Consider the following 25,976-nt stretch of genomic DNA (forward strand, 5'->3'; position numbering starts at 1 on the left):
GCGATATCTTGGGGTCCAGGTACACACAGACCCAGAGATAGTAATCCGGGAAAATTATGGTAGGGCACTGAAACGTCTCACAGACATCATAGAGAAGTGGATTTATTTCCCACTGTCATTGTTGGGACGCATTACTCTCCTGAAAATGAGAGTACTACCGCGTTTTTTATTCTTCATTATCAACATACCAATTTTGCTCCCAAAGTCGCTGGTTCGCAAGCTACGTACTTTGTTAATCAGGCTGGCCTGGGCCAGCAAGCAGCCCAGGTTGCAGTGGGCAACACTGGTACGACCTTACTCTACGGGCAGACTTAACGCACCAGACCTTGAAACATTCTACAGAGCTGCAAAACAAATCCACGCCTTTGCCTGGATACACGGCCCTCCCGATCTGCCACACCTGAATCTGGAAAGAGAGGAAGTGCACCCAGCTAGTCTCCCACAATACTTACTCCTCAAACCACAGAAGCGATACCATATCTTTGACCCTATGGAACTTACTAGGTATCAATTGCATTGGACTGCAGAGTTGCAGGATATTCCATTCCTTTACTCCCCCTTTACCAATAGCGTAGTGCGGCTGGTTCCCCTTTAGAGAAGATAAGGCGGTAGTGCAGGCGCTTCACACATCAAACATAAAGAACATGGAGGATCTAGTCACAAATGGGGAAGTCCTTCCCGAGAGCAGATTCAGACAGAAATTCCAGATCCATCTCCACTTTTTAGATATCATTACTACCAAGTCAGACAAACTAGGAGACGATATGACAGAACCCCAGGAGTTTGCCTCATTAACACACCTTTTGAAAACCTAGTACCCACAGCGCAGCATTTCAGTATTATATACACGTGCAAGACTGATGGGAACCCTCGCCAGATGAAAGTCAGTCAGGAATGGAAGGAAGAGCTAGGCATTATTATATCAGAGGAATAGTGGACACGTTGCTATTCAGTTACAAAACCTATCTTACAAAATGGCAGGCACTGTTTAATACACTTTAAATATTTCCATAGAGTCTATTATACCCCTGTGCGACTGCACAAATGTGGTCTGCGGGAAGATGACAATTGAATAAGGTGCGGGATGGCAGGTGCCAACTTTACTCATTTGGCATGGGATTGTCCAGGAAATCAGGACGTTTTGGGCAGCTGTAATTCAGGCACTGCATGACATATCAGAAACTCCCTTAACTATCACTCTCTTTGTTGCCCTCTTGGGCTATGATAAGTAATGGCCCGAACTTCCGGCAGACTGATTGGACTCTGCATATTTCTTGCAAAGCGTAGAGTATCTATGTGTTGGCTGAAGGGGCAGTAGCCTACACTTGCAGAGTGGTTCACTGATCTAGCATACTGCAATACACAATCTGAGAACTACAATACCCTTAGGCTGATGAGCTGCAGACCACGAGATATTTGGGAAACGTATCAGGCATATCTTAGACGCAAAGCTGCGGATGCGGCAGAGGGGCCAGATAGTGAAAACGGAGACGAGGACTGAATGGGTGGTGAGTTGCTGGCCGCATACACTCCCCATCTTAGTAGGGAGGATTAGATAACTTGAATACACAGTTTTGGGTGTGCAATATGCTAAAGCTAAATGATTTCTATCAAAATGGTCTAATTTAAAATGCGCTGATTATTTAATATGTATGATTACCCTACTGCCAAGTGTCTACAAAATGTTGCTCAATGGCTCAGGAAGTGTTTCTCTGATTGTCTTTTTATCGTATACCTAAGCTGTTTTCTCAAGTTCTATACGTCTGTATTATCAACTTGGCTACTGTAATGGATAATATGTTTAAAATGGAAAATAAAGTAAATAGAATAAAAATTAAAGTTGGCGAGCGGATAGCTTTTTTAAGCTATCCATCAATGGCAGGTAAAACCTGCGGTGAGGTATTGGAAAATAATAATTGCTGTCACACCTTGGAAGTGAATGCCTATGGTATGGGGGTCATTAGTTTTCAAAAAGAAACTCCAGCTTTGGGACTTTTTTTTATAAAATTAAAAACTGTGTAAACGATTGAGAGGTGACTTTCCTGTTCGATAGAAGCCTTCCATCAAACTTTACAACACTGACAGGAACCACCATGGCAGCAGTTCCTGCAAATTTTAATAGATGTCGACAGGACCAGTGGACATCTCAAGAGTTGGAAGATGGGATGTCCATAAGGGCAATGTTGTAGCATACTCTATCTTCTTGAAGGGCATTACTCCACCCTACAAACCTAAAATCAGAGCCCAGGGACCTGGTTTTGATTTTGGCGGATGTTTGCATGTGTGGGGAACAAAAATCATCATGCTGCTTACACACCACGTCATTGTCTCTCCTTTTGTTTGCACACCCATGGCAGCAGCTAGCCTCTTGTATTGTAATATAGTAATCCTTGGAAAAAAGTTTCATAGCAATTACTTACACTTGCATGTCCCGGAAGCAGTTTATGCAGAGCATGGATTTCTTCTCTGTTGAAAACATGATGTAAGGCTCCTCGTGAAGAGCTGTAAATGTACACATAGCTAGGTTTTAATTCATGCACACAACAGACTGGTGTGTAAAACAATTAACTTCATATCATAATAATTAAACATACAAACAAAAGGGAAAGTATTGAATTCCGCTATTACAATTCTCTCTAAGGCTCATTTTTAGGAGTCAGAGGGAGCGGTTTCACGCATTAAATCCCCTGAACCAGCGATTCATTTGGCGGCTGCAGGTGAGGCCCACTGGTGCTTATTTTTAGGAACAAGCACTTATTTTTCCTCAGCAGACTGATCTAGAGTAAGAGAGATATAAACACAAAAGGAAATGAAAGACAGAAAAGATTGGCAGGGGAAAAAGCAGGAGCCTTGGTATTTGCAGTGGCAGCTCCTCCGCTATGGCGTCACCCCCCCCCCCCCCCCCACACACACACACACACACACCAGCAGCAGCAAAAACTGGGAAAAAAATGATAATAAACCAGGCTTATTATAATTTTATTTTTCTCTCTCAATCGAGTTTTCGGGGCAGGGCCATCGCAGGGAGGGAGGACAGTCATGGAGGTAGAGTGGTAAACAATGTGATCAGTGCGCATGACGGTTTGGCCATCCGTTTCGGGTCGGCCAAAGCGTCATGTGAAGTAAAGCTCTCTCCAACCCCAGCTGCATTGCTGGGATGGAGACAGCACTGACAGGCTCCCAAGTCTCCCTGGGAGCGCAAATCTTGCGCACCGCAACAGGTCGAGAATCTACGCATCACCTCCGCACCGGTAAGGCTCACGACGAGTCCCCTACTCTGCGCAAGCATTGAGGAAGGACGCAACCGTTCCCCCGGGTCACGGAACCGACGCATCTCCCATTCTGCAAGTCCTTTTGTTTACTTTGCATTACGCATCCAGGTACTTTGTTGAGAACTTTGCCGCATCTACCATCAACTTGAACTAAGAGGCTTTAATCATCTTTTAAGTAATCTTAAGTGTAGTATTGTGGATTTTTGTCGTTTGTGGTCTTGTGTTTAAGTTTATATAAAGAATACCTATTTTTATAAACCCTGTGTTGTGTCCCTCTGTAGTGTTATCACTGTATTACTGTGTATATTCACAAATGCCTAACACACTGCCTCTGAGATCAGTCTGTCTGCTCGTGCCAAGCTACCAAGGGGGTAAGCAGGGGTTATTAAGGAGTGTAATCCCCTTATCCTGACTTAGATGTAAGGGTTCCTATTTGGACAAGGGTGATAACCATTGCCAACCAGAGACCACCAGAACTAACATTGGTGGTCAGCGGTGAGGATTTGGACTTTGCATTTGTGTTTCATATACAGTGATTGGTGTACACTACTAGTGAGTGCAGACCAAACGCGACCACATACTTTTATTTGATAGAATCCTTTTTCCTTGGACTGTTAGTTTTTCCTGAAGACGCCCAATTTTTACTACCATGAGTAAACCTGCATCTATGGATCTTGATTTTGTGGAAGAGAGGTTGGAAATCTACACTGTGAAAAAGCTCAAGTATCTCTGCAGGAAATTGAAAGTTGCTACACTAAGCATTTCTAAAAAGGAAAACTACCAAAAGGCGCTGAGGGCCTGGGTAGAAGCAAGAAATGCCCCTGATCTTGTGGTGGAGCCTGTTGGGGATGCAAATGGGCAAATTGATGGGCAAGAATTTCCAGCCAGGGGAGGGGTGCCATCCCCACCTGGCAGCAGCATCTCTTCCAAAGACCTGTCCCCCAGGCAGCTGGAAGACAGGGAGAGAAATAGAGCACTCAAGCTGGAGTTGGCTAAGCTTAAGATGGAGGGTCAGAGGGAAACAGAGAATAACAGGTTGTCTTTGGAAAGAGAGAGAATGAGAATGGAGCATGAGAGAATGCTGAGGGAGTTAGAGATCAAGGTCAAGGGCTTAGAAATCAATCCCTCTGGTGGCAGCGCACCATCTGTGCCTTCAGAAGGCAGGGTACATATTCCAAAGGATGTCATCAAAGATTTTCATAAAGGTGAAGATATTGGTCAGTGGTTTGCAGCCTATGAGATCGCAATGTTGGCCCACCGGGTCCCTGAGAAGGATTGGAGAGCGGCGTCGTGGGGCCGCTTTCCGACTGAGGGGAGGGATACTTTGTTAGACCTACCCAGTGAGCATAGGATGTCTTACCACCACATAAAGGAAGCACTGATGACAAGGTATGGGTTTACTCCAGAGCTCTATAGACAGAGGTTCAGAAATTGTAAGAAACTGGAGGGAACCACTTGGGTAGAATATGCATCTTTCTTTTTCAGAGCTATGGATGGTTGGGTGAGGGATAGAAATGTTGATAAATTTTAAGCGCTTTATGATTTGATTGCTAGGGAGAACTTGTCTGCTAATTGTTTTCCAGAGCTACGGCAGCACCTTATTGATTGCAAGCTGACTAATCCTAGAAAGCTTGCTGAGGAGGCGGACCGCTGGGTCAGTACCAGGGTCCACAAGGGTCTTGTGGGAGACTCAGCCAAAGGTGAGGAGGGTCCCCAGCAGAAAAGTGGGGGGACAAGAGTAAATAGAGGGAGTTCCAAAAAGGTCCCCAAAGTAATTCCCAAGGGAACCAAGGTAAGGGTTCCCAGCCTCCCCCTGAAAAGAAGTCAGGACCCCCGACAGGTAAACCTGTTCATAGGGGGCCTGTTACCTGCTTTCAGTGTAAGCAGGTGGGACTCCGTTGGTATGATCCCCAGTGTCCTCAGAAAGGACAATATGTGCCACCCCGTGCACCACCCCGTCAGATGGCCAGTGTAGCCCTGGGTGGGGAGGAGATGGGTGCCCAAGGTTTGTGGGGTCCCGCAGAAATGTCCCTTGTCTCATTAGGAGCCTTTGAGATGGTCCCTAAAACTCAGCTGCCTGAGAACACAAAAAAATACAGGCAGTGGGTGACCATCAATGGCCATAGAGTGGAGGCTTTCAGAGACACAGGAGCAAGTGTGACAGCTATCAAGTGTCACTTGGTCTCTGAAGAGCAGGTAGTCCCCAAAGCACTCTTCCCAGTTGTTGCAGCTGACAACACAGAGAGCCATTGCAAGGTGGCTCAAGTTCCCTTTGAGTGGGGGGTTCTCTGGTACTCTTCAAGTGGCTGTGAGGCCATCCATGCCTGTTGATTGTCTGTTAGGCAATGATTTAGTAAACTCCCTTTGGATGAAGGTGGAGAGGAAGGCGCATTTGGAGATATTGGGTCTACCTGAGTGGGCATGTGTGACCACTCGGTCTATGGCAGCTAATGGGGGGTTCAAGAGACCATGGAGCCTGAAAATATGGCCATGGGACCTGCCTTAAGGAGAAGAGGTAAGGGGCGCGGGAAACCAGCCTCTATTGTTCCCACGGTCCAGGAGGAGGCAGACCTTGAGGGGGATGCCCTGGAACCCACTGGTGAGCAAGTTTCTGAACTGGGGAACCTACCCGAGCTGACCCATTGGCAGCAGAAGGGGTCCCTCCAGGGAGGAATTTTGTGAAGAGCAGCAGCAGTGCACTTCTCTTGTGGGTTTGAGGCAACAGGCCACAAACCAGGCAGCAGGTGATCAGTCTGGATCACATTGGATCTACTGGGAGAATGGTCTCCTGTATAGCGAGCCTAAGGTTGCTGAGCCTGGGTCAGCCCGTGTGCTGGTGGTACCCCCAGCGCTTCAGAGCCTTCCTACTGGGTTTGGCTCATGAGGTTCCTTTAGCTGGTCATCTTGGGCAGAACAAGACCTTTGAAAGGCTTGTCTCCCACTTTTATTGGCCCCAGATGCGGAACAGTTCAGATACTCATTGTAGGAACTGTCAAACTTGCCAGGCAAGTGGGAAAAGTGGAAGGAGGCACAAGGCCACTCTCCAACCTTTCCCTGTAGTCAGTACCCCCTTTGAACGGGTGGGCATTGACATTGTGGGGCCACTGGACCCCAAGACAACCATGAGCAACTGGTTTATCCTGGTCTTGGTGGACCATGCTACCCGGTACCCGGAAGCCATTCCGCTCAGGACAGTGACGGCCCCCATGGTGAGACATGCACTGATGGGGATCTTCTCCCATGTGGGGTTACCCAGAGAGGTTGTGTCTGACCGAGGTACAAACTTCATTTCCAATTATATGAAGTCTCTGTGGAAGGAGTGTGGGGTTACCTACAAGTTCACCACTCCTTACCACCCACAAGGAAATGGGCTGGTTGAAAGATTCAACCGGACCCTTAAAGACATGATCATGGGTCTTGAAGAACCAATGAGGCGTAAGTGGGAAGTCCTCTTACCCTGCCTTCTGTTTGCCTACCCGTGAGGTGCCACAAAAGTCTCTAAGGTTCAGCCCCTTTGAGCTTTTGTATGGTCACCCGGTAAGAGGACCTTTGAGTCTGGCCAAGGAAGGCTGGGAGCAATCTCCCAGGAAACCTCCCCAGGATGTATATAGCTACATGCTGGCCTTCCGGAACCAGACTCGGCATTTCAGGGATCTCGCTCAGGCGAATCTGGAAGCCAGCCAGGAAGAGATGAAGCGGTGGTACGATCAGAATGCCACTCTGATTGAGCTTCAACCTGGACAGAAAGTTTGGGTCATTGCCCCTGTGGAGCCTTGTGCACTCCAGGACAGGTGGACCGGTCCATACGAGGTGATGGAGCGCAAGAGTGATGTCACCTATCTGGTGAACTTGCAGTGTCCAAGGAACCCTTTGAGGGTCCTTCATGTTAACCGCCTGAAGCCCCACTTAGAAAGGTCCGAAGTGGGCATGTTCCTAGCGACAGATGATGGAATGGAGGAGGAGACCGAGCCTCTTCCTGACCTCCTGTCTGCAGCAGAGCAAGATGGGTCAGTGGATGGTGTCAGCCTCTCTGCCACACTGACCCCTGATCAGCAGCAAGATTGTTGCCAACTGTTGGGGCAATTCTCGGATCTATTATCCTTGGTTCCTGGTGTCACAGAGTGGTGCGTCCATGATGTGGACACTGGCGACAGTCCTCCTGTGAAGCACAAGGCTTACGGAGTGACTGATAAGGTTAGGGCTTACATTAAGGAGGAAATCTTCAAGATGTTTGCTTTAGGGGTCATTGAGCCCTCCAACAGTCCTTGGGCCAGCCCAGTGGTCTTCGTCCCAAAGGCTGCCTCGCCGGGCGCCACACCCGAACTCCGGTTCTGTGTGAGCTACAGAGGGCTCAATTCAGTCACCAGGACTGATGCACACCCCATCCCCCGAGCTGATGAGCTCATTGATCGGTTAGGGGCTGCACGGTACCTCAGCAAGTTTGATTTGATGTTTGGGTACTGGCAGATCGCCTTGACTGATGGGGCTAAGTAGAGGTCAGTCTTCTCCACACCAGATGGGCACTACCAATTCCAGGTTATGCTCTTTGGATTGAAGAATGCACCTGCCACCTTTCAGAGATTGGTCAAACAGGTGTTGGCTGGGCTGGAGGATTTCAGTGCCGCCTACCTGGATGACATTGCAGTGTTCAGCGCCAATTGGGAAGAACACTTGCAGCACCTCTGGGAAGTGTTGATGGCGCTGCGCAATGCAGGCCTCACGATCAAGGCAAGTACGTGTCAGATCGGGCAGGGCTCCGTTGTGTACTTGGGTCACCAGGTAGGAAGTGGGCAGGTGGCGCCCCTACAACCCAAGATTGACACCATCCTGGCAAGGGAACCCCCAAAGACTCAGACACAGTTGAGTGCCTTTTTAGGACTCACGGGGTACTACAGGAGGTTGGTCAAGGGGTATGGCAACATTGTTGCACCCTTGACTGAGCTGACTTCCAGGAAGCAGCCCAAGAAAGTGAACTGGACTGACACCTGTCAGAAGGCTTTTGATGCCCTAAAGACTGCCATGTGCACAGCACCCGTGCTTCAGGCGCCCAACTTCTCAAACGAATTCATTGTACAGACAGACGCTTCAGAGCATGGTGTGGGGGCTGTTCTATCACAGATTACTGAAGAGGGCTTTGACCAACCTGTAGCCTTCATCAGTAGGAGGTTACTTCCACGGGAACAGAGGTGGAGTACAATTGAGCGTGAGGCATTTGCTGTGGTCTGGGCACTGAAGAAGTTGAGACCATACTTGTTTGGGACTCACTTTCGGGTTCAGACCGACCACATGCCCCTCAGATGGCTGATGCAGATGAGGGGTGAGAACCCAAAGTTGTTAAGGTGGTCCATTTCCGTACAGGGTATGGATTTACGGTGGAACACCGCCCTGGTACAGAACATGTCAAGGCTGATGGTCTGTCCAGATTTTTCCGCCTTAGTGAAGAGAACTCCAAAGGGGAAGGGTAGTTCTCCCCACATTTCAGCTGGAGGGGACACGTGTTAGACCTGAGCGCTGTCTACCACTTTGAAGTCGCTGCTGCCACTGTGCGTGCGCAAGCTTATCCAGTCTGATTTTAAAAAAACCTGATGTTTATGTTTGTAGCGTGACAAGACTTTTAAACCTGCCATTGCTTGTTTGCACAATTTTATTCTTTGTACAGAGGACGACAGCGAGTTAGGCTGCTCCTCCTATTTTTAGATTATTATTGTGTTGCTTGTCTCCCGCGCTGCTTATTGGCTCATATTCACGAGGAAGTCAGCGAGTTAGGCTGCTCCTCTGATTCTTAACTTACCTGGTCGCCGAATCCCGAGCTCCGTTCCACCACGGCTGGGTGCCGATTGAGTGGAGAGCTCATGGGGAGGTAGGCGGACCAATCAGGGACCTTACAGCAAGCCGGAGGGCGGAGACTGGTGACCGCGCCTCCCGCTATTTCAAGCCATCCTCACTAAGTGCGCTGTCTACCACTTTGAAGTCGCTGCTGCCACTGTACGTGCGCAAGCTTATCCAGTCTGATTTTAAAAAAACCTGATGTTTATGTTTGTAGCGTGACAAGACTTTTAAACCTGCCATTGCTTGTTTGCACAATTTTATTCTTTGTACAGAGGACGACAGCGAGTTAGGCTGCTCCTCCTATTTTTAGATTATTATTGTGTTGCTTGTCTCCCGCGCTGCTTATTGGCTCATATTCACGAGGAAGTCAGCGAGTTAGGCTGCTCCTCTGATTCTTAACTTACCTGGTCGCCGAATCCCGAGCTCCGTTCCACCACGGCTGGGTGCCGATTGAGTGGAGAGCTCATGGGGAGGTAGGCGGACCAATCAGGGACCTTACAGCAAGCCGGAGGGCGGAGACTGGTGACCGCGCCTCCCGCTACCCCTAATCTTTCTATATATCAACATGTGCTGGTGGGGGCGCAGCGGGCGGGCGCAGCGGGCGCGCCGAATGCGCGCCGAAGTCGCGCAAAAGTCAAGCCCGTCTGCGCCCGTCCGCGCCAGGACCGTGCCTAGTGCCGGTCCGGCTGCCCTTACTCCCTTAGATATCTTGAGCCCCCTGTCTTACAGCCGCGACTCCTTGATCGCCCTGAACCCTGGCTCTCATGCGGGGCTGCTGAGGTGCTCGCTGAGCTCCAACACCATATGGGACTGTAAGGTCTGTAATTTTCACCTTCCCTCATGTACATCCCATTCATCCTCTAAAAAGCAAAGTGAGCATTCTATCAAGGCAGCTCTTATAAACGCCCGTTCTATGGTGAAACATGCAGAGAATGTATTCGACCTCATTAGAGACAACAACCTAGACATGTTATTCATCACAGAAACGTGGCTAACCGACTCATGTGCCCCAGTGGTTGCACTAGCAGTCCCACATGGATATCGTTTGGCCAGAGCGGATCGCTCCTTAGGTAGAGGGGGCGGCACCGCTGTTATATTCAGAGATACATGGGCTTTTTCTTGTGATAAATCTCTGAGTGTGCTGGATGGTGAAGCCCTTGACTTCTCCTTTACTATCTCTCCCCATTTTACTCTCGGAGGTACCCTGGTCTACAGACCGCCGGGGCCGATCAGCTCCTTCTTAACCTCCTTGGGTGACACTTTGACGGACCGGGTATTACGGTTCCCAAGGTTTCTCCTTCTAGGTGATTTTAACATTCATTTAGATTCTGTTAGCTCCTCGGACACATTGGGTCTCCAAGACCTTTTGGCCTTAACGCACCTAACTCAGTGGGTCTCTAAACCAACGCACTCGCTAGGTCACGTGCTGGACTTGGTTTGTTCCAATTTTGATTTGGCCCTTAAAGATCCCCAGCCAGTCACCTGGTCTGACCATGCTGTGATTATGTTCTCCTGGTGTGTGACACTGTCATCCCACCACCCTCCCACCCAGTCAGGTCCCTTAGCACGAAAAATTAATATTCCTGGACTGGTGGAAGCTCTCATGCACTCCCAAACCGACCAGTCTGACGACCTAGAAAGCCAGGTGGATCTTTTCAACAGCTGGGTCAGCCGGGGAGCTGAGATTGCCTCCAAACCGGCTCGGAATATTTTACAACGCGTGCCACCTTCTCAACCCTGGTATACGCCAGCATTAAAAGAACTAAAAAGGTCCTGCAAAAAACTCGAGCGGCTCTGGAGGGTTGCATACTCCCCACACACTAAAGCAGACCTCCGTACAGCCCAAAGAGAATACTACACAGCAGTTAAGACTGCGAAGGGGGCTTACTTTGCGGCTAGGATCCAAAAAGCAGCTAACAATGATAAAGAAATCTTTACTATAGTTCAAAGCTTCCTTTCACCTATAGCGGAGCACAAAAAAATCCCGGTTTCCGCCGAATGGTGTGAGGAGCTCTCTTCCTTCTTTATTAATAAAATCAGGCTTATTGAAGAGGGATTAGCACTGAGTACTGCTGTCTCACACCCCCCGGAGCTGGTTCCTAGCGCCCCCGCTAGTAGCTGCCTCACCAAATTCACCAGGGTGGATCAATTGGACATCCTAACACTTCTAAAATCTTTAAAATCAGGCTCCCCCTCCGATCCTTGCCCGGCAAGAGTTCTGGCGGGAGTTGCAGATTGTGTAGGCCCGGAGGTCACTACTTTGATCAATTGGTCTTTAAAATCGGCAGTGGTCCCTAAACAGTGGAAGCAAGCTAAACTCTTGCCTCTCCTGAAGAAACCTTCGGCAGACCCTGCTACTGCAGCCAACTACCGCCCCATCTCTCTGCTCCCGGCACTGGCGAAAGTCTGCGAAAATGTTGTCTTTCGGCAGCTGAACGCTTTTGTTGAGGAGTCTGGTGCGCTACATCCAGCCCAGTCGGGCTTTAGGTCATCTTTCAGCACTGAGACAGCTCTGGTGGAGGTGGTGGAAGCCATCAGGGAGTGCACGGACAAGGGTGGCAGAGCGGCGCTAATTTTATTGGACCTCTCTGCCGCCTTTGATACGGTCCCCCACCAACTCCTCCTGGCTCGCCTCACCGAGATTGGTATCACTGGGGCTGCGTGGTCCTGGCTGGAATCCTTTCTTGACTCCCGCTATCAGCAAGTCTGGATGCCCCCGTACTCTTCTTCGGCCAGGCGTGTTCAGACCGGGGTCCCACAGGGCTCTACATTGAGCCCACTTCTTTTTAACATCTATATGACCCCGTTGATCTACCTGGCCGAGGAGCTGGGTGCAAAAATTATGGCCTACGCTGATGACACCCAGCTTCTGTTTACATGGGGCAACTCGTCATTAGATACTGATGCAGCACAAAAATGTTTGGCAGCCGTTTTCACCTGGCTAGCTCATGCCAAACTCAAATGTAATGAGGGAAAATCAGAGATTTTACTGTATGGTCAATTCCCAAGCCAATTTACTGAACTACTTTGGCCCCCTGATTCTCCCCGTCCCCTCTCTGAAGGTGGCCCAGCCAAGAACCTGGGCATATGGTTTAATGAAGACCTGAGGTTCGCAGAGCAGATCAAGCGTTTGACGGGCGCCTGCTTCGGGACCCTCAGATCTCTGAGTAGATTCTTTCCTCTCCTACCCCAGTCAGCTAAGGAAACGGTCGCTAGGGCCCTTATATTGTCCCACCTGGATTATGCTAACGCCTTGTATCTGGGTTCCCCTTCCTATCTGGTTAATAAACTCCAGCTTATGCAGAATGCTGCCGCAAGACTCCTGCTGGGTATCTCTAGACGAAACAGCATAAGACATCAACTAGCTACCCTTCATTGGCTGCCGGTGGCTCAAAGAGTCCAATTTAAAGCTTTGGTACTCACGCATCGAGCCCTCCACGATACAGGCCCTGTCTATCTCAGGAAAAGAGTGACCTTCCATGTCCCAAGTCGCAACCTAAGGTCGGCTTCCCAACGCAGGATGGTAGTTCCCCGCTTCCGGCGAACCAGAATGGGCGGTCTATCTTTTTCGGTCAAAGCCGCCACCCTCTGGAACTCCCTCCCACTCACTCTCAGGAACACCAGAGACCTTGGGTGTTTTAAGAAGCTCCTTAAGACCCATCTTTTTAACATTGCCTATTAAAATTGCTTCGCTTTGCTGTTCAGCCCTGACTTCGCTGTGGTTATGCTTCGCGCCAGGATACTCTTGAGTAGTTGTGCGCGCTACAAATATCCTTATAACATAACATAACATCATTGGTGTAAGTCTCCCTTCCATTTTTGACGGATTGCCTTCTCTGTTTTGATATGTTTTTGCTGGATTTATGCTTTGGGCACTGTGCCACTGCTAATCAGTGCCACAGTACAAGTGCTCCCTATGTTAAATTGATGTACTGATTGGTTATGCCACAATTGGGTTATTTGATTTACTGTCAGCCCCTTATACAGTGCGCCTGTGTGCCCAGGGCTGGTAGATCAAATGCTGCTGGTGGGCTTGCAGCACTGGTTGTGCCACCCACAGAAGCTGCTTGTAAAGCATGTCTCAGGCCTGCCATTGCAAGGCCTGTGTGCAGTCTAGCACTGCCATGTTGACTTGGCCAAGTGCACCCACTTGCCAGTCCCTAAACCTTCCCTTTGCTTCATATTAGACACCCCTATGGCAGGCTCAGGGGCAGGGTGCATTGTAAGTATATGGTAGGACATGCTCTGATGTGTGTAGCATGATCTAATAGTGAATTACAGCCATTTTCATGTTTCACTATTGAAGGCTACCTGTTCTCATAGGCCAGAATGGGCAGTGAAGATTATTACATTATTATAATCCTAACTGACTCAGGGAACATGGTAGAAATTCAAATTTAGTATGCCTGAACTCAGAATAATAAAATACATATTTTAGTAAAGTTTATTGCAATATTCTGTCTTTGCAAATACCACTTTTAGAAAGTAGGTATTTGCTTGCCTAACCATTTGAGCCCGCCTCTGCTGAGTTGTGTATTCCTTGTCTGGGTTTGTGTGTGACAGGGCAGGGGAAATTCCAGGAGACAGTCTGGGACAGCCCAGTGGTGAATAGGGAGATTTACATCCAGATGGGAGGGGGAGAGTGCACCTGGGACCTGAATAGGGCTGGGCCTTCCCTCTACAATGCTGGCTCCACCCCCTGTGGCTTGTCTGATGTCTCTGCCCTGCACAGTGAAAGGAGAAGAGAAATCCTGTCAACAGAGTGCTCCAGAGCTGTATCTTCCCTCCCCTGTGGTGGCTCCACCTCCGCTGGGGCGGCTGATGTCTCTGCCCTGCACAGTGAAAGGAAGAGGAGAGTCATGTCAACAAAGTGCTCAGGAACTGGTTTGAACTAGGCAGAGGCCTCAACTAGGCAGAGGCCTCTCTGCCTTCAGAGAACAAAGGATTTTGGGGTATAAATATTGGGACCCAATCCCACAGACTTTAGATCACTTCTGGAACAAGAAACCTTTCTGCCAAGGAGAAGAACCAAGGAAGCTGCAGGAGTTGGACTGCCCCTCTGCCAGTGTGCTGTTTGCTGGGTTGGCCTGCAGTGGTTGTTTCATGGCCAAAGGAAAGGAGAAGGAACTTTGTAAGGACTTTCAACTACAGAATATTCTCCAAGGGCTTGAACTGTGCTTGCCTCCGGCTGAAGTCTCAGGGCCAAAAGACTTCACCTCTATCTCCCTCCTGAAATTCCCTTGCTGGGAATTCTGACTCCAGTCACTTGCGTGCCGTTGGGAGCTGGAAGCGCTATGCATCGAGAAGAAGCGTGTCGCCGCCGTATCGAGAAGAAGCGTGTCGCCACCGCAGCTGAAATCGTCGCAACGCCGGAGAAGCGAGCCTTTGTCGCATCTCCCTGGAAGAGTGTGTTCATCGAAGCTTCCTGCTGTCGCATCACCGGAGAAGCGTGACGCGATCGAGAGAGTCGCCATCACATTGCCGGAGAAGCACATCGCAGGGCCTGTCGCGGCTCCAAATTACAGAGTCATCGCAAGGTTGCCAGGGCGTCATCGCATCGTCATCGCATCGCCGCATCAAGGGCGCCATCTTCTCGCATCGCAACTGGATTATCGCATCATCATCGCATCGCATCAAGGCGCCATCTTGCGCACCGCAACAGGTCAAGAATCTCCGCATTACATCTGCACCGGTAAGGCTCACGACGAGTCCCCTACTCTGCGCAAGCATTGAGGAAGGACGCAACCGTTCCCCCGGGTCACGGAACCCACACATCTCCCCTTCTGCTAGTCCTTGTGTTTACTTTGCGTTACGCATCCAGGTACTTTGTTGAGAACTTTGTTGCATCTACCATCAACTTGAACTAAGAATCTTTAATCATCTTTTAAGTAATCTTAAGTGTAGTATTGTGGATTTTTGTCATTTGTGGTCTTGTGTTTAAGTCTATATAAAGAATACTTATTTTTATAACACCTGTGTTGTGTCCATCTGTAGTGTTATCACTGTATTACTGTGTATATTCACAAATGCCTAACACACTGCCTCTGAGATCAGCCTGTCTGCTCGTGCTAAGCTACCAAGGGGGTGAACAGGGGTTATTAAGGAGTGTAATCCCGTTATCCTGACTTGACTTTGAAGTAAGGGTCCCTATTTGGACAAGGGTGATAACCATTGCCAACTAGAGACCCCCAGATCTAACAACAACCAATTACAATTTTTTAAGCATGCAATTTTACCGCATGTGAAACTCCAACCAGATTAAGGGGCTTATTTATGACGGTGTTTCTGTCACATTTGCACAACGCAATGTGGTTCATGTGCGACACAAACCCAAAATGTTATTTATCAAGCCATGCAAGGCCTATTTGTGTGGCTTGATAAATTGCTCCGTTGCATTGCTCTGCCCTGGAAAGGCATTCCATGGGCTTTGCGTAGGTGTTGTCACGCAACTCCCATGGATTTTGATGCATTCCCAGATTTACCATTACTGGTAGACCTGGGAATGCGCCAGAATGATACGCCTTCCCAAGGGAGGTGTAACGAGGAGAAATTTTTGTATTTCTCCTTGTTATATTTGTATTTCTCCTTGTTACTTCCTCTTTCTATGCAGCACACATAGATAGAGGAATTTGCCTTGCCTCTGGCATTATTTTTCTGCAGGAAGGTGACAATTCCTACACAAAAACAATCCTGCATGCAATGGAGGCACCATTGCACCATGGTGCACCGGTTCCCACATTGTTGCTAGGCAGCCCATTGTGTGCCAGTCCTGGTGAAAGGACAATAATGTGTTGTATTGGGATAAATACAATGCATTTCTGCCCTTTCCCTGTAATGCAGCGCAGCAAGTTTACTTACTGCGCTGCACTGCATTGCTTTGTCATAAATAGGCCCCTTACTGTATACAGAGTTACCACACGGTAAATCCAGGTAAAATTCTGCTGGCAGAAACATTATATACAAGTTTTACTGCTATTAAAAGTTACACGGAAACAAGAAACACTGCCTCATATTTCCTCCCAGTTGGAGCAATTGGTAACAAATGTTGGTAGCTGCAGGACCAATGACATCATCATATAATGTATGCAAAAGGCAAAATAGTACAAAATAAACAATGCCCATGCAAAGATAAGTGCTCAAAATACTTTATTGCAGTGTTTTTATTGTAGTGCATCTGACACCCTTTACCTCCCTCAAATTTAGGATTGTCTCTTTGCTTTGATTTACCTGCGTCACCAGTATTTTAACGTCCCAGTCGGTACAAAAATTAGGAAAAACACTTAAAGCTGGAATTTTATCCCATCATCAGTGCATACTTTAAAATGTAAACATAAGAAAAAATCAATTTAAAAAGTGTTCTAGTGTTGCCTTACTGATCCCTGGCTGATAATTAAAGTAAACGAAGACAGAAAGGCCATGTTACAAATGAATACGAATATGAAGTTCTATTTAGGTATCAACCTGTTGTCGTTACCTACCACATATTTCCAAACTATTCATCTTTCCAGAAATCTACATCCTACTCTCAAGCACTCCCATACCAACATATTAAATATGTCTAAGGCCATCTCCTAATACACTGAATATTAATCTCACCACCCTAACACAAACCATATACAGATAAGCATATGTGCATGGAATTTGTATAATAGAGTGCTCTTTTTGTCAGGGCTTTTGCTTGTCTAAGTGAGATGGGCAGACTGGTGCATTCAGTTGTGAGACAGGCAACGGTCTTGAAATTCCCAGTTGTAGGGCAGGTGTTTGTGTTTGTACCTGCAGTGCTGCAAACCTAGCAACTGGTTCTAATGCAACCCGGCTGGTAAAGCTGCGAACTGCATATGTCGTGCTTTGAAGGGTCCCCTTATCTGCTCGTGTCTCGGGCATGTACATAATATATTATCACTGGGACAATCTCAGGTCCCTGTCCAGCCATATCAGATGCCTCATGGAACACCTAGATTATTGTTATTTAAGACGAACCAGGTTTGATAAATGTTCAGACGTTCCACAATCACTGAAATGGCCACAGTAGTGGCCCTAGAGATATCTATCTAGGTAGAACTGGGCTCCTGGATTGCCGATGTACCTTGATATCTGCTCCATGGCCACTGTGCTTTCTAGTGGCATTGAGTGCTTGAAACAGTGGGGGTGCTCTGAGTGACTGTAATTAGTGTCCCATTAGCAGCAGGTGTGATTTCTGATTTCAAAGTAGTGCTGTGGTGCTGCAATGTTATAATGACAACAAATGTCAAGGCTGGAGATATTGTCACTGGTTCAATTGTAGGTAGGCTGGGAGATAAAGTAGAGGTTGACAGAGTGGTGGCAAGTAATGTGCCTGAAGCATCACAAATAGTAGCAGTGGTGCTGGTGGGAACTCTTGTCAATGAGGTGCTGATTGTAGCAGTCAATGGGGAGGACTTTCCTGGGTTTGGTCTTCCAGAGTGCTCTGATTGTGAAGGGCATGGTTAAAGTATAGGTGCACTTTTTAGATGAAAATACACTGGCCACAGAGGTCACACAACATATATAACATCATAGCCTATGAATTCCTACCATCTTGCCCAAAAATATCGGTTTTTTAATGTTAATTCACCTACAGCAACTGAATCCCCATGTTAAACATGTGTGATGTCTTATTACAGATGTGCAATACCATGGTTATAGCTGGAGATTTTCCACAAGCCTCAAAAGATCCTCCCTTGGTCTATGACACCCAAAGCCATCTGTAGGAAATTGGGTTATTTGTTGGGGGAAGGGGGTGACACCCTACGCAAGCAGCAGTCAAAAACTCTGTCAGGGTGAAACACAAGGAACCCCCAAATTAACCTGTGCTCAGCCCTCTACTAGCTTGGCACAAATAAGTCAGGCTTAGCTCAGAAGCAGTCCATAAAGTATTTATGCAGCACTTCAAAGAGTAAAAACACAACACAAGGAAAATATCAAACTCATATAGAAAAGTAGTGCAAAAAGTAATACATTTTTCGAGACCAAAATGACAAAATCCAATCGGTAGAACCGTGGATATGCAATTTCAACGTTTTAAGTAAAAATAGTGCCTTGAAGCCCAAAGCGCAGATTGTGGTTATCTGGCTGTGCCTGACTGGGACAAAGTCACAAGTTCCGGCCAACCACGATGGAGCAGGGGGACAGGTACAGGGACTCAGTTAAGTCCACTGCCCAAAGTACCTTAAATGCTGGTTTGCAGAACTTCGCGAGATCCTGCATAGAGGTTGCATTGGCAGCGGTTCTGAGAAGACTGCAGTCTGCGATGCGAGGTTGCTGTGAAGAGATGCGTTGCGCTACATTGGTTCTGCTGACAGGTCCCCAGAGCACCTTCAGGCCAATTTGCAAGGGTCCAGGATCGGGGTGGCACCACTTGGGTGTGAGACTCACAGCAGACAGCATCCAGGTTCGGAATTCAAGGTGGTTGGAACCTTTTCTGTCCCTAAGGCTCTGATAAGGAGGCAAGCCAACTAGCTGTCCGAATCACTCTGGCGTTCCTAGATTCAAGATGTAGGTCTACACCTTCACTTAGCCAGCAGGGTAACAGGGTATCAGGAGAACAGGGCAGCAGAGTAGCAGTCCTTCTGAGTCTTCCATAGGTCCAGAGGTGTTTTGAAGAATTGGGTCTGAGAGACCAATTTTTATACTTGGTGCCCACTTTGAAGTAGGAGATGGTTCTGGAGGTCTCCCCTACACCCCCACCAAGTTGCTCGGAATTTCGTGCCTCCCTACCCTGGCCCAGATTGTCTTAGGTAACAATAGACTAGTGTCAACCCCTTTGTAAGTGTGCTCAGGTAATGTCTTTGTGATGTGCAAGTGTGTAAGGTGACAGCTCCTACTCCGTATCATGTCAGAAATGGCTCATCCTGCCAATACCTATGCTCCTTTGTCTCACTGCCTGGGAGCAAAATAGAAAGACAAACTGCCAGCTACACCTAGTCATGTAACCCAGGAAACAGGCTGCACATACCAAACGGTTAAGAAAAGAAAATGCCAACTTTCTAAAAGTGGAATTTTCAGAATTGTGACTTAAAATCGGACTACCAATAAAGAGTGTTTTAAATTACAATTCTTTAGAGACCAAACTATATCTTCCTACCTGCTCCCATTTGAAAGTAATCACTTATTAGATTTTATAAGTTAACCCAATGTTATAATATGAGGGAGGCAGGCCTTCTAGTAGTGAAAAGCATAAGAGTTTTTCACTAACAGGATTGTAAAACTTAAAAGTACATGTTATACTTTTTAAATAAATTACACTCAGCCCTCTGGACTGTCCAGGGCCTACCCTTGGTGTGATTTGTATGAATAAAAAAGGAAGGTTTGGGCCTGGCAAAGGGTTTACTTTGCCTGGTCGAAATGGAAATTTAAAACTGCACACACACAGGCTGCAATTGCAGGCCTGAGTCATGTTTAAAGTGCTACTTTAGTGGGTGTCACAATCAGTGCTCCAGGCCCAACAGTAGCATTTAATTTATGGGCCCTGGGCACAGGTAGAGCTACTTTAGTAGGGGCTATCAAGTAAATAAAATGTGGCAATTGGATACAAGTCAATTCGACCATATTTTAAGGAGAGAGCACAAGCAGTTTAGCACTGGTTAGGAGGGGTAAATTGTGCAGTCCCAAGGCCAACAAATTAAGTGAGTAAAAAGAGAAGATCTGAAGCCAAATGGTTAGGGGGAACCCACGCCAAGAATGGCATGTCTAACATTTACTCTGTTGGTTTAATAAAGGCACAGAGAGCTGAAACGTGTCACTCAGCTTATGGGTGCTGGCATTTTCATATTATATATATATATATATATATATATATATATATATATATATATATATATATATATATATATATATATATATATATATATATATATATATTCCATCTACAAAGTTTTGCCACAATGGAAGAGCACAACAGGTAGGTGATATTCGCATTATTTATTTGAAGGCTGCAAACAAGTTTGAAATACACAGTCATCCATATCCTGTCGCCTGACGCGTTTCGGATGTAACTCCTTCAATGGCGATTGTGTGCTGAGCCCAAGACCAGATAGTGCAGCTCGATATATTTCTATTAGCCTGGCCCTGCCCCAATGGGCGTGGTCACTCTCATGGCATCATGGTACTCGTAGTTGCACTAAATGAAACCTCCAGTGAGTCCGTCTTGAGGTGTACATTAAAACCTCAATGCAAACCACAGTGGGGGGAGGAAAAGTCCATTTAACAATCACGTTGCATTTCAAACTTGTTTGCAGCCTTCAAAAAAATGTGAATATCACCAACCTGTTGGGCTCTTCCACTGTGGCCAAACTTTGTAGATGGAATATATATATATATTGTTCTCTGGCCACGTAATGCATACATGGAGGAAGCTAAAAAACATCTAAGCGACATTTGTAGCTATAGAAAAGCCTCCTTCAGTGATTTAGCAAAAGTCAAAGAAAAGGTATTTAAAGAGTTAGCACAGTGGAAGCGGGATGGTTTAATTAGCAAGGATGAACATAATTTTTTTTAAACTGAACACCCTATTACTCCCACCCTATATTTCATTCTAAAAGTACAAAAACAAACGACTCCAGTCCCTGGCCGTCCTATAATTTCTGCAATGGGAAGCCAGTTAGAATCCATGTCTAAATATGTTGATTTTTTTCTCCATGGTTATGTTGAAAATCTTCCTTCCTATAATTTTTTCCTTTTTAATAAGGTAATATTCCAACAATTGAGAGGTGTAGCAATGGGGGCATGCTTCTCCCCCAGCTATGCATGTTTACATGTAGGCTGGTGGGAGAAGCATGTCATCGGGCACACACAGAAAGACATTGTCTCGAACCACGTAGTCAAATGGTGGAGATTCATAGACGACGTGTGTGTAATATGGAAAGGTACAAAAGAATCAGCATTAATATTTGTAGCTGATATTAATGAAAACTCCCTAAATCTGCAGTTTACGGGCAATGTGAGCAATACAAAAGTGGAATTTTTAGATGTGGAAATCTTTGTGGAAGCAAATACCATCCACACTAAATTACATAGAAAGGTCACTGCTGGCAACTCTGTATTGCATGCCAGCAGTGCCCATCCCAGACACCTAATCAGGAGCATCCCTTATGGGGAATTTTTAAGAATTAAAAGAATTTGCAGCAAGAAGGAAGATTTGGATACATGTCTATCTGAATCAATAGGAAGATTTAAGGCCAGAGGTTATAGTTCAGATGATCTCCAGACTGCCTTAGGAAAAATACATGATCAGGCACATCGGTTGGAAACTGCAAGTAGGTGAATGTAGAAATGGATATTCTGGCTCAGTGTGTAAAAAACAAAAAATCAGTAGTTAGACTCATTACTACATATAGTAATCAGGAGAAGCACGTTTGAAAAATAGTCAACAAGCATTGGCCAATCTTGAAAACTGATGTTACTTTAGCCCCTGAATTAGATATTTATCCAGCTATAACATTTAGAAGAGCACCCTCGATGAGGGATGCTCTGGTTAGAACTAGTCCAGAAGTAAGCGAGACTAGTAACTGGCTGACTAGTAGAAAGGAGTTTTTCAAATGCAGCTCGTGCAGGGCTTGCAAATTTGGTATAAACAAGTATGAGTTTGTTGATGCCTTCTCTCCCACACTATATAAAATACATGGATTGTATTCATGTAAAACTGATCATGCAGTCTATGTGCTCACATGTACATGCCAACTACAATATGTAGGTAGCACAAAACTTCCTGTGTTTAACCGCATTTTGCAGCATTTACGGGCGATCGTCAATTCCGATCCATCATATCCGGTCGCCCGTCATTTCAAATTAGTGCACCAAAATAATCTCAATGATCTCAGTTACTTCATGATAGATGCAGTTTCAAAATCAATACAAGGAGGTAACAGAGAGAAGAAGCTACGCCAACTTGAGAGCCAATAAATTATTATTAGGTTAGACACTAAAATGCCAAATGGCTTTAATACAGGAGAAGATATGTATAATTTTTAATGATTTTTTTTAAGATATCATTAAATCATGAAGGTTATATATTTGTGTGCGTACATATATGTCTGTAGGGATAGATATGTTCCTATCTTTGCACTTTATCTGCTGCTAAATGATTAATTCAACCAACTTTTCAAATGTAAAAAACTTTTCTATGAACTTGGAGGTATTTTGTATATATTTTTGATATTTTTGATGCTTTGATATATTCATGTGATATATTTAATATTTATGATAATTTTGTATTCTTCTTGAGTGTATGGTCTGAGTATTTATTGGATTTTAGCCTCAGTCTTATCTAGATTTTAACTGGTTTTACTAGTTTCCTGGTTTAACTTGCTTTTATCTGGTGTATGTTTGGTATTGGAATCTAGTGGTAGCAGATGTTGCACTCTTTTGGAATATATATTGTAAAATTCCACTTTTCGACGTTTTGATGTATACTGATTAATTTAAGATGTGTGTTTGCTCAATCGACATTTAATGCATTGCTTTATAATCTATATGAAGCCTAGATATTATAACAATTGCATCCGTCAGATTAACTTAAATGTGTTTACATTTTTTTCTAATCTTATCGAATCATCTATGACTTTAATAGTTAAATCGATGAGATATTGCACTTAATTGGTGTTATTTAATCGCTTTCACAATATTTATCATGTTGGTATTAATATCATCAGACAGACATTGTTACAAGTCGATTTTGGGCACTTGCCCTGTATTGCACACATTTTTTGCACATCTATGTACTAATAATATAGTTTTTTAATTAAGTGGAAATTAGTGTTTTGAAATATTACAGTATAAGTCATGACTGCACAAACGTTATATTAAATGAATTAGTTTAAAAAATATAGTAATTGCTATTTTATTTACAATAACGCAATTTTTGTGGCAGTATTGCAATATATCTTGGTACTTGTTTTTAATATATAAGCTGTTTCCTTTTAAGAGTCTGTCTTTTACCTCTATGATCTCTAAAAACGGAGGAAAACTATAGTGAATTGAGTATATAAATCATGCGGGATTTGATGCATGTCATGTGATCAAGACCAGGGTGACCCGGTCGAAATGCGTCATGTTGTGGAGGAAAATAAACACACTTTAAACTCTTCGCTTCTCTGTGGTGTGGTCCGTTCCTGAATACTAGTGCTGCAGCAACTTGTGGACAGGACTTGGTTTCGATATATATATATGTACTGCAAATCCTCCGTTTCTGAAGAAAAATGGGTCGCACTCTTGCAGCAATATTAGGCAAAGTTAATTTATTCCTGAATCCATTTAACAGGAGCACAGACACACAACCAACTCATTTCGGTATTTCATAATACCTTGCTCACACATATATACCAACAAGCTCTTCAGTAGTGCACTTTGATGTAACTTTTGTTTATGGAAAATCTCTTGATTTTTAAACTTTCATGGGTGCTAAAATTTTTCTATACTGAAGGAGCCTTTTGGACCTGATAACATACAGGCAGACTTACCTGTTACCATACCCACACAAACATAAGCGTGCACCAGCTGGAGTCACGTAGGAATATATATATCTTAATACTGTTTTGAGATCTTTCGAGCTATATTAGCTTTTGAAGTGTAGACCATGAATAGCAATGGCATTAAGCTTTTGTGGGCGACTGTTTGTATTAGCCTGTCCCTTCTCAAACCACTCCTTTCCACGACCTATCACTAACCCCCCTTTCTCCTCTCTAAAGCCATCCCATTTCATAGTGAGTATTTCCCATTCTTCATACACCCCCCCCATTCCCTCCCACATGAAGGCACCAGGTGCAAAAATAGGACCCACTCTTCAGTTCACTTTCCGGTCCTGTCAGAGGATTCTAAGAGGAATGTCTGCTGCCTTGACCTGCTGTGTACTTCAGAAAACTGTGGTGCTGCACCTTGAAGGACTTCTCTGCTGCTTGAAGCATGCCTTTGGTCCTCAGAGGCCTACCCTGCTACTCAAGCCCCTTTTCTCCTCTTGAATCCAGGACTACCAGAGTGACTTAAGGGCTAATTTGCAGCCCTCTTCATCAGAGCTACAGGGACAGAAAAGGTTTCAACCATCTTGAACCAAGCCTGAGTGAAATCCAACCATCCAAGTGGTCCCTCCCCAGTTCTGGCCCTTGGAATTGGTGCTAATGGTGCCCAGGTAGCTAAAGTCCAAAACTTGGGACTTTTTTGCTAACAACAGCTCGTAGAATGAAGAGGAGACCAGGACCAATCTGCTCATCTATCTGCCCAAGGTGCTTTGCCAGTCGGCCTGACTTTGAAGCAGGTCCTACTACATTCTTCTCCACAGCAGGAAGTTCTGTTCAGTGGTCCTTCATCGAAAGGGTATCCGACATTTTTGATCCTGTTTTGGCTGAAGCCTCCAGCCCTGTCCCCTGGAGATTTTCGACATCCAATGGCCGCATGGCGGTGGCGATCTGCCTGACATTATCTGCCGCCCGCCTCCCATTTCCCCCCACCATATTATGATGTCGGGGGTACAGCGGCGGATGGGGAGACCGTCCACCACTTTTCCACTGGGTCCACAAGTCAACCTGACGGAAAAGGGTTGAATATGGTGGCGGTGTCTGCAAGACACCCCATCCTTATTGCTATGCAGGCGGGAAACGGCCTTCAACGCTGGAAAGGCATGCAGTGTTCGCAGTTGGGAGCCCGTTGGGGGGTGCACATGGGGGGTTTCTATGGTACCCTCCTACATTTGCATGCACAACATGGCAGGCACCATGCGGTGCCTGCCACGTTGTGCATGCAAATGCACAAATGCCTTTTTGGCATTGCGGCAGTTTCTGCTGATAGCACCGCCCGCCGCAATGTGAAAAATGCGGGATGCGCCCGCCAGTGTGGCGGGCGCATCCTAATTTTATATGCGGGACCGCCTCGTGCGGTCCCATTCCATCGTAATAGACCCTTAAGTCCGGGCGTGGAACTCTTCACCATGACTTCCAGCGGCTCCCAGACTACGCTTTCTCCTTGGACCCTACCTGGCTGCAGCCTTACCCAACTGAACTTTACCTTCTTAGATGATTTTTGTTTACATTTCTTCTAAATCCGCAGGAAATCTCTGACGAGGCCCAATCCATTTACTGTATCCAACTCACACTGCAGCCATATTTTTAGACTTTAACCTGGTCTTGCATGGCTAGATGTCCCGGATTGGCTCTTTGGTCTTTTAGGAACTAGTATTTACATTAAATTTTAGAAATTCATAACTCCGGTTCTACTGATAGTTTTGGTATCAAATAATGTATTACAATGTATTCTGTTTCTAAGTTGGTGTGGGGTTTTCCTTGTGTTGTGTATTCACTTTATTATTGTTTGAATGCTGCATAAATACTTTTCACATTGCCTGTTACATATTTTGCCAAGATTATTATGCTTTGTGAATATATGTGTGCCCCTTCCTTCTGCTACATATGCTGGGATGTTAATCAAGCCAACGTAGCATGGTTATTGGTAGAAATACAGTTTTGCATGTGTAATCTTTTAGCTCGTAATATATTTTAACTCTGTATCATCGGTGTTCCATTGCTAGTTGATAAGGTACTAGATAAACAACTTTGAGATTATTTGACCAGCCTTCAGCTGGGTAACAAGATGGTAATCTAGAAAGAGGTAAGACAGGTATTGGTGAATAAAGTTATTTTTGGGTAAAGAGCTTACACCTGGGGCCACATCGCTTTTGCAATATTTTAGCCTTACCACGCCTGATGAAATTCCCTAAGATCATTCTCTACTGGTGGAGAAATCTTTGACAAAGGATTTACTAATTTATTTTCAGATATTTTCTTCTTTTGTATCACCCAACTATAATCAGACCGTTAATACTTAACCACAATGTATATGTGAATAATTTAAGCGTGCATGCAGTAAACATGT

At 45.7% G+C, this 25,976-nt stretch overlaps 1 protein-coding gene across 1 annotated transcript in view; it reads right to left on the reverse strand.

Moving 5' to 3' along the window:
- The window catches only part of RNF207 (ring finger protein 207), a 664,007-nt gene that overhangs the window by 427,839 nt on the left and 210,192 nt on the right, over window positions 1-25,976 (reverse strand). Inside the window, exon 5 of the mRNA XM_078642621.1 lies at window positions 2,421-2,502. Within this exon, the coding sequence (XP_078498747.1) occupies window positions 2,421-2,502 (82 nt within the window). The remainder of the gene's footprint in view (window positions 1-2,420; window positions 2,503-25,976) is intronic.

This window comes from Lissotriton helveticus, chromosome 5_1 (assembly GCF_964261635.1).
Source record: "Lissotriton helveticus chromosome 5_1, aLisHel1.1, whole genome shotgun sequence".
Classification (NCBI taxonomy): Eukaryota; Metazoa; Chordata; class Amphibia; order Caudata; family Salamandridae; genus Lissotriton; species Lissotriton helveticus.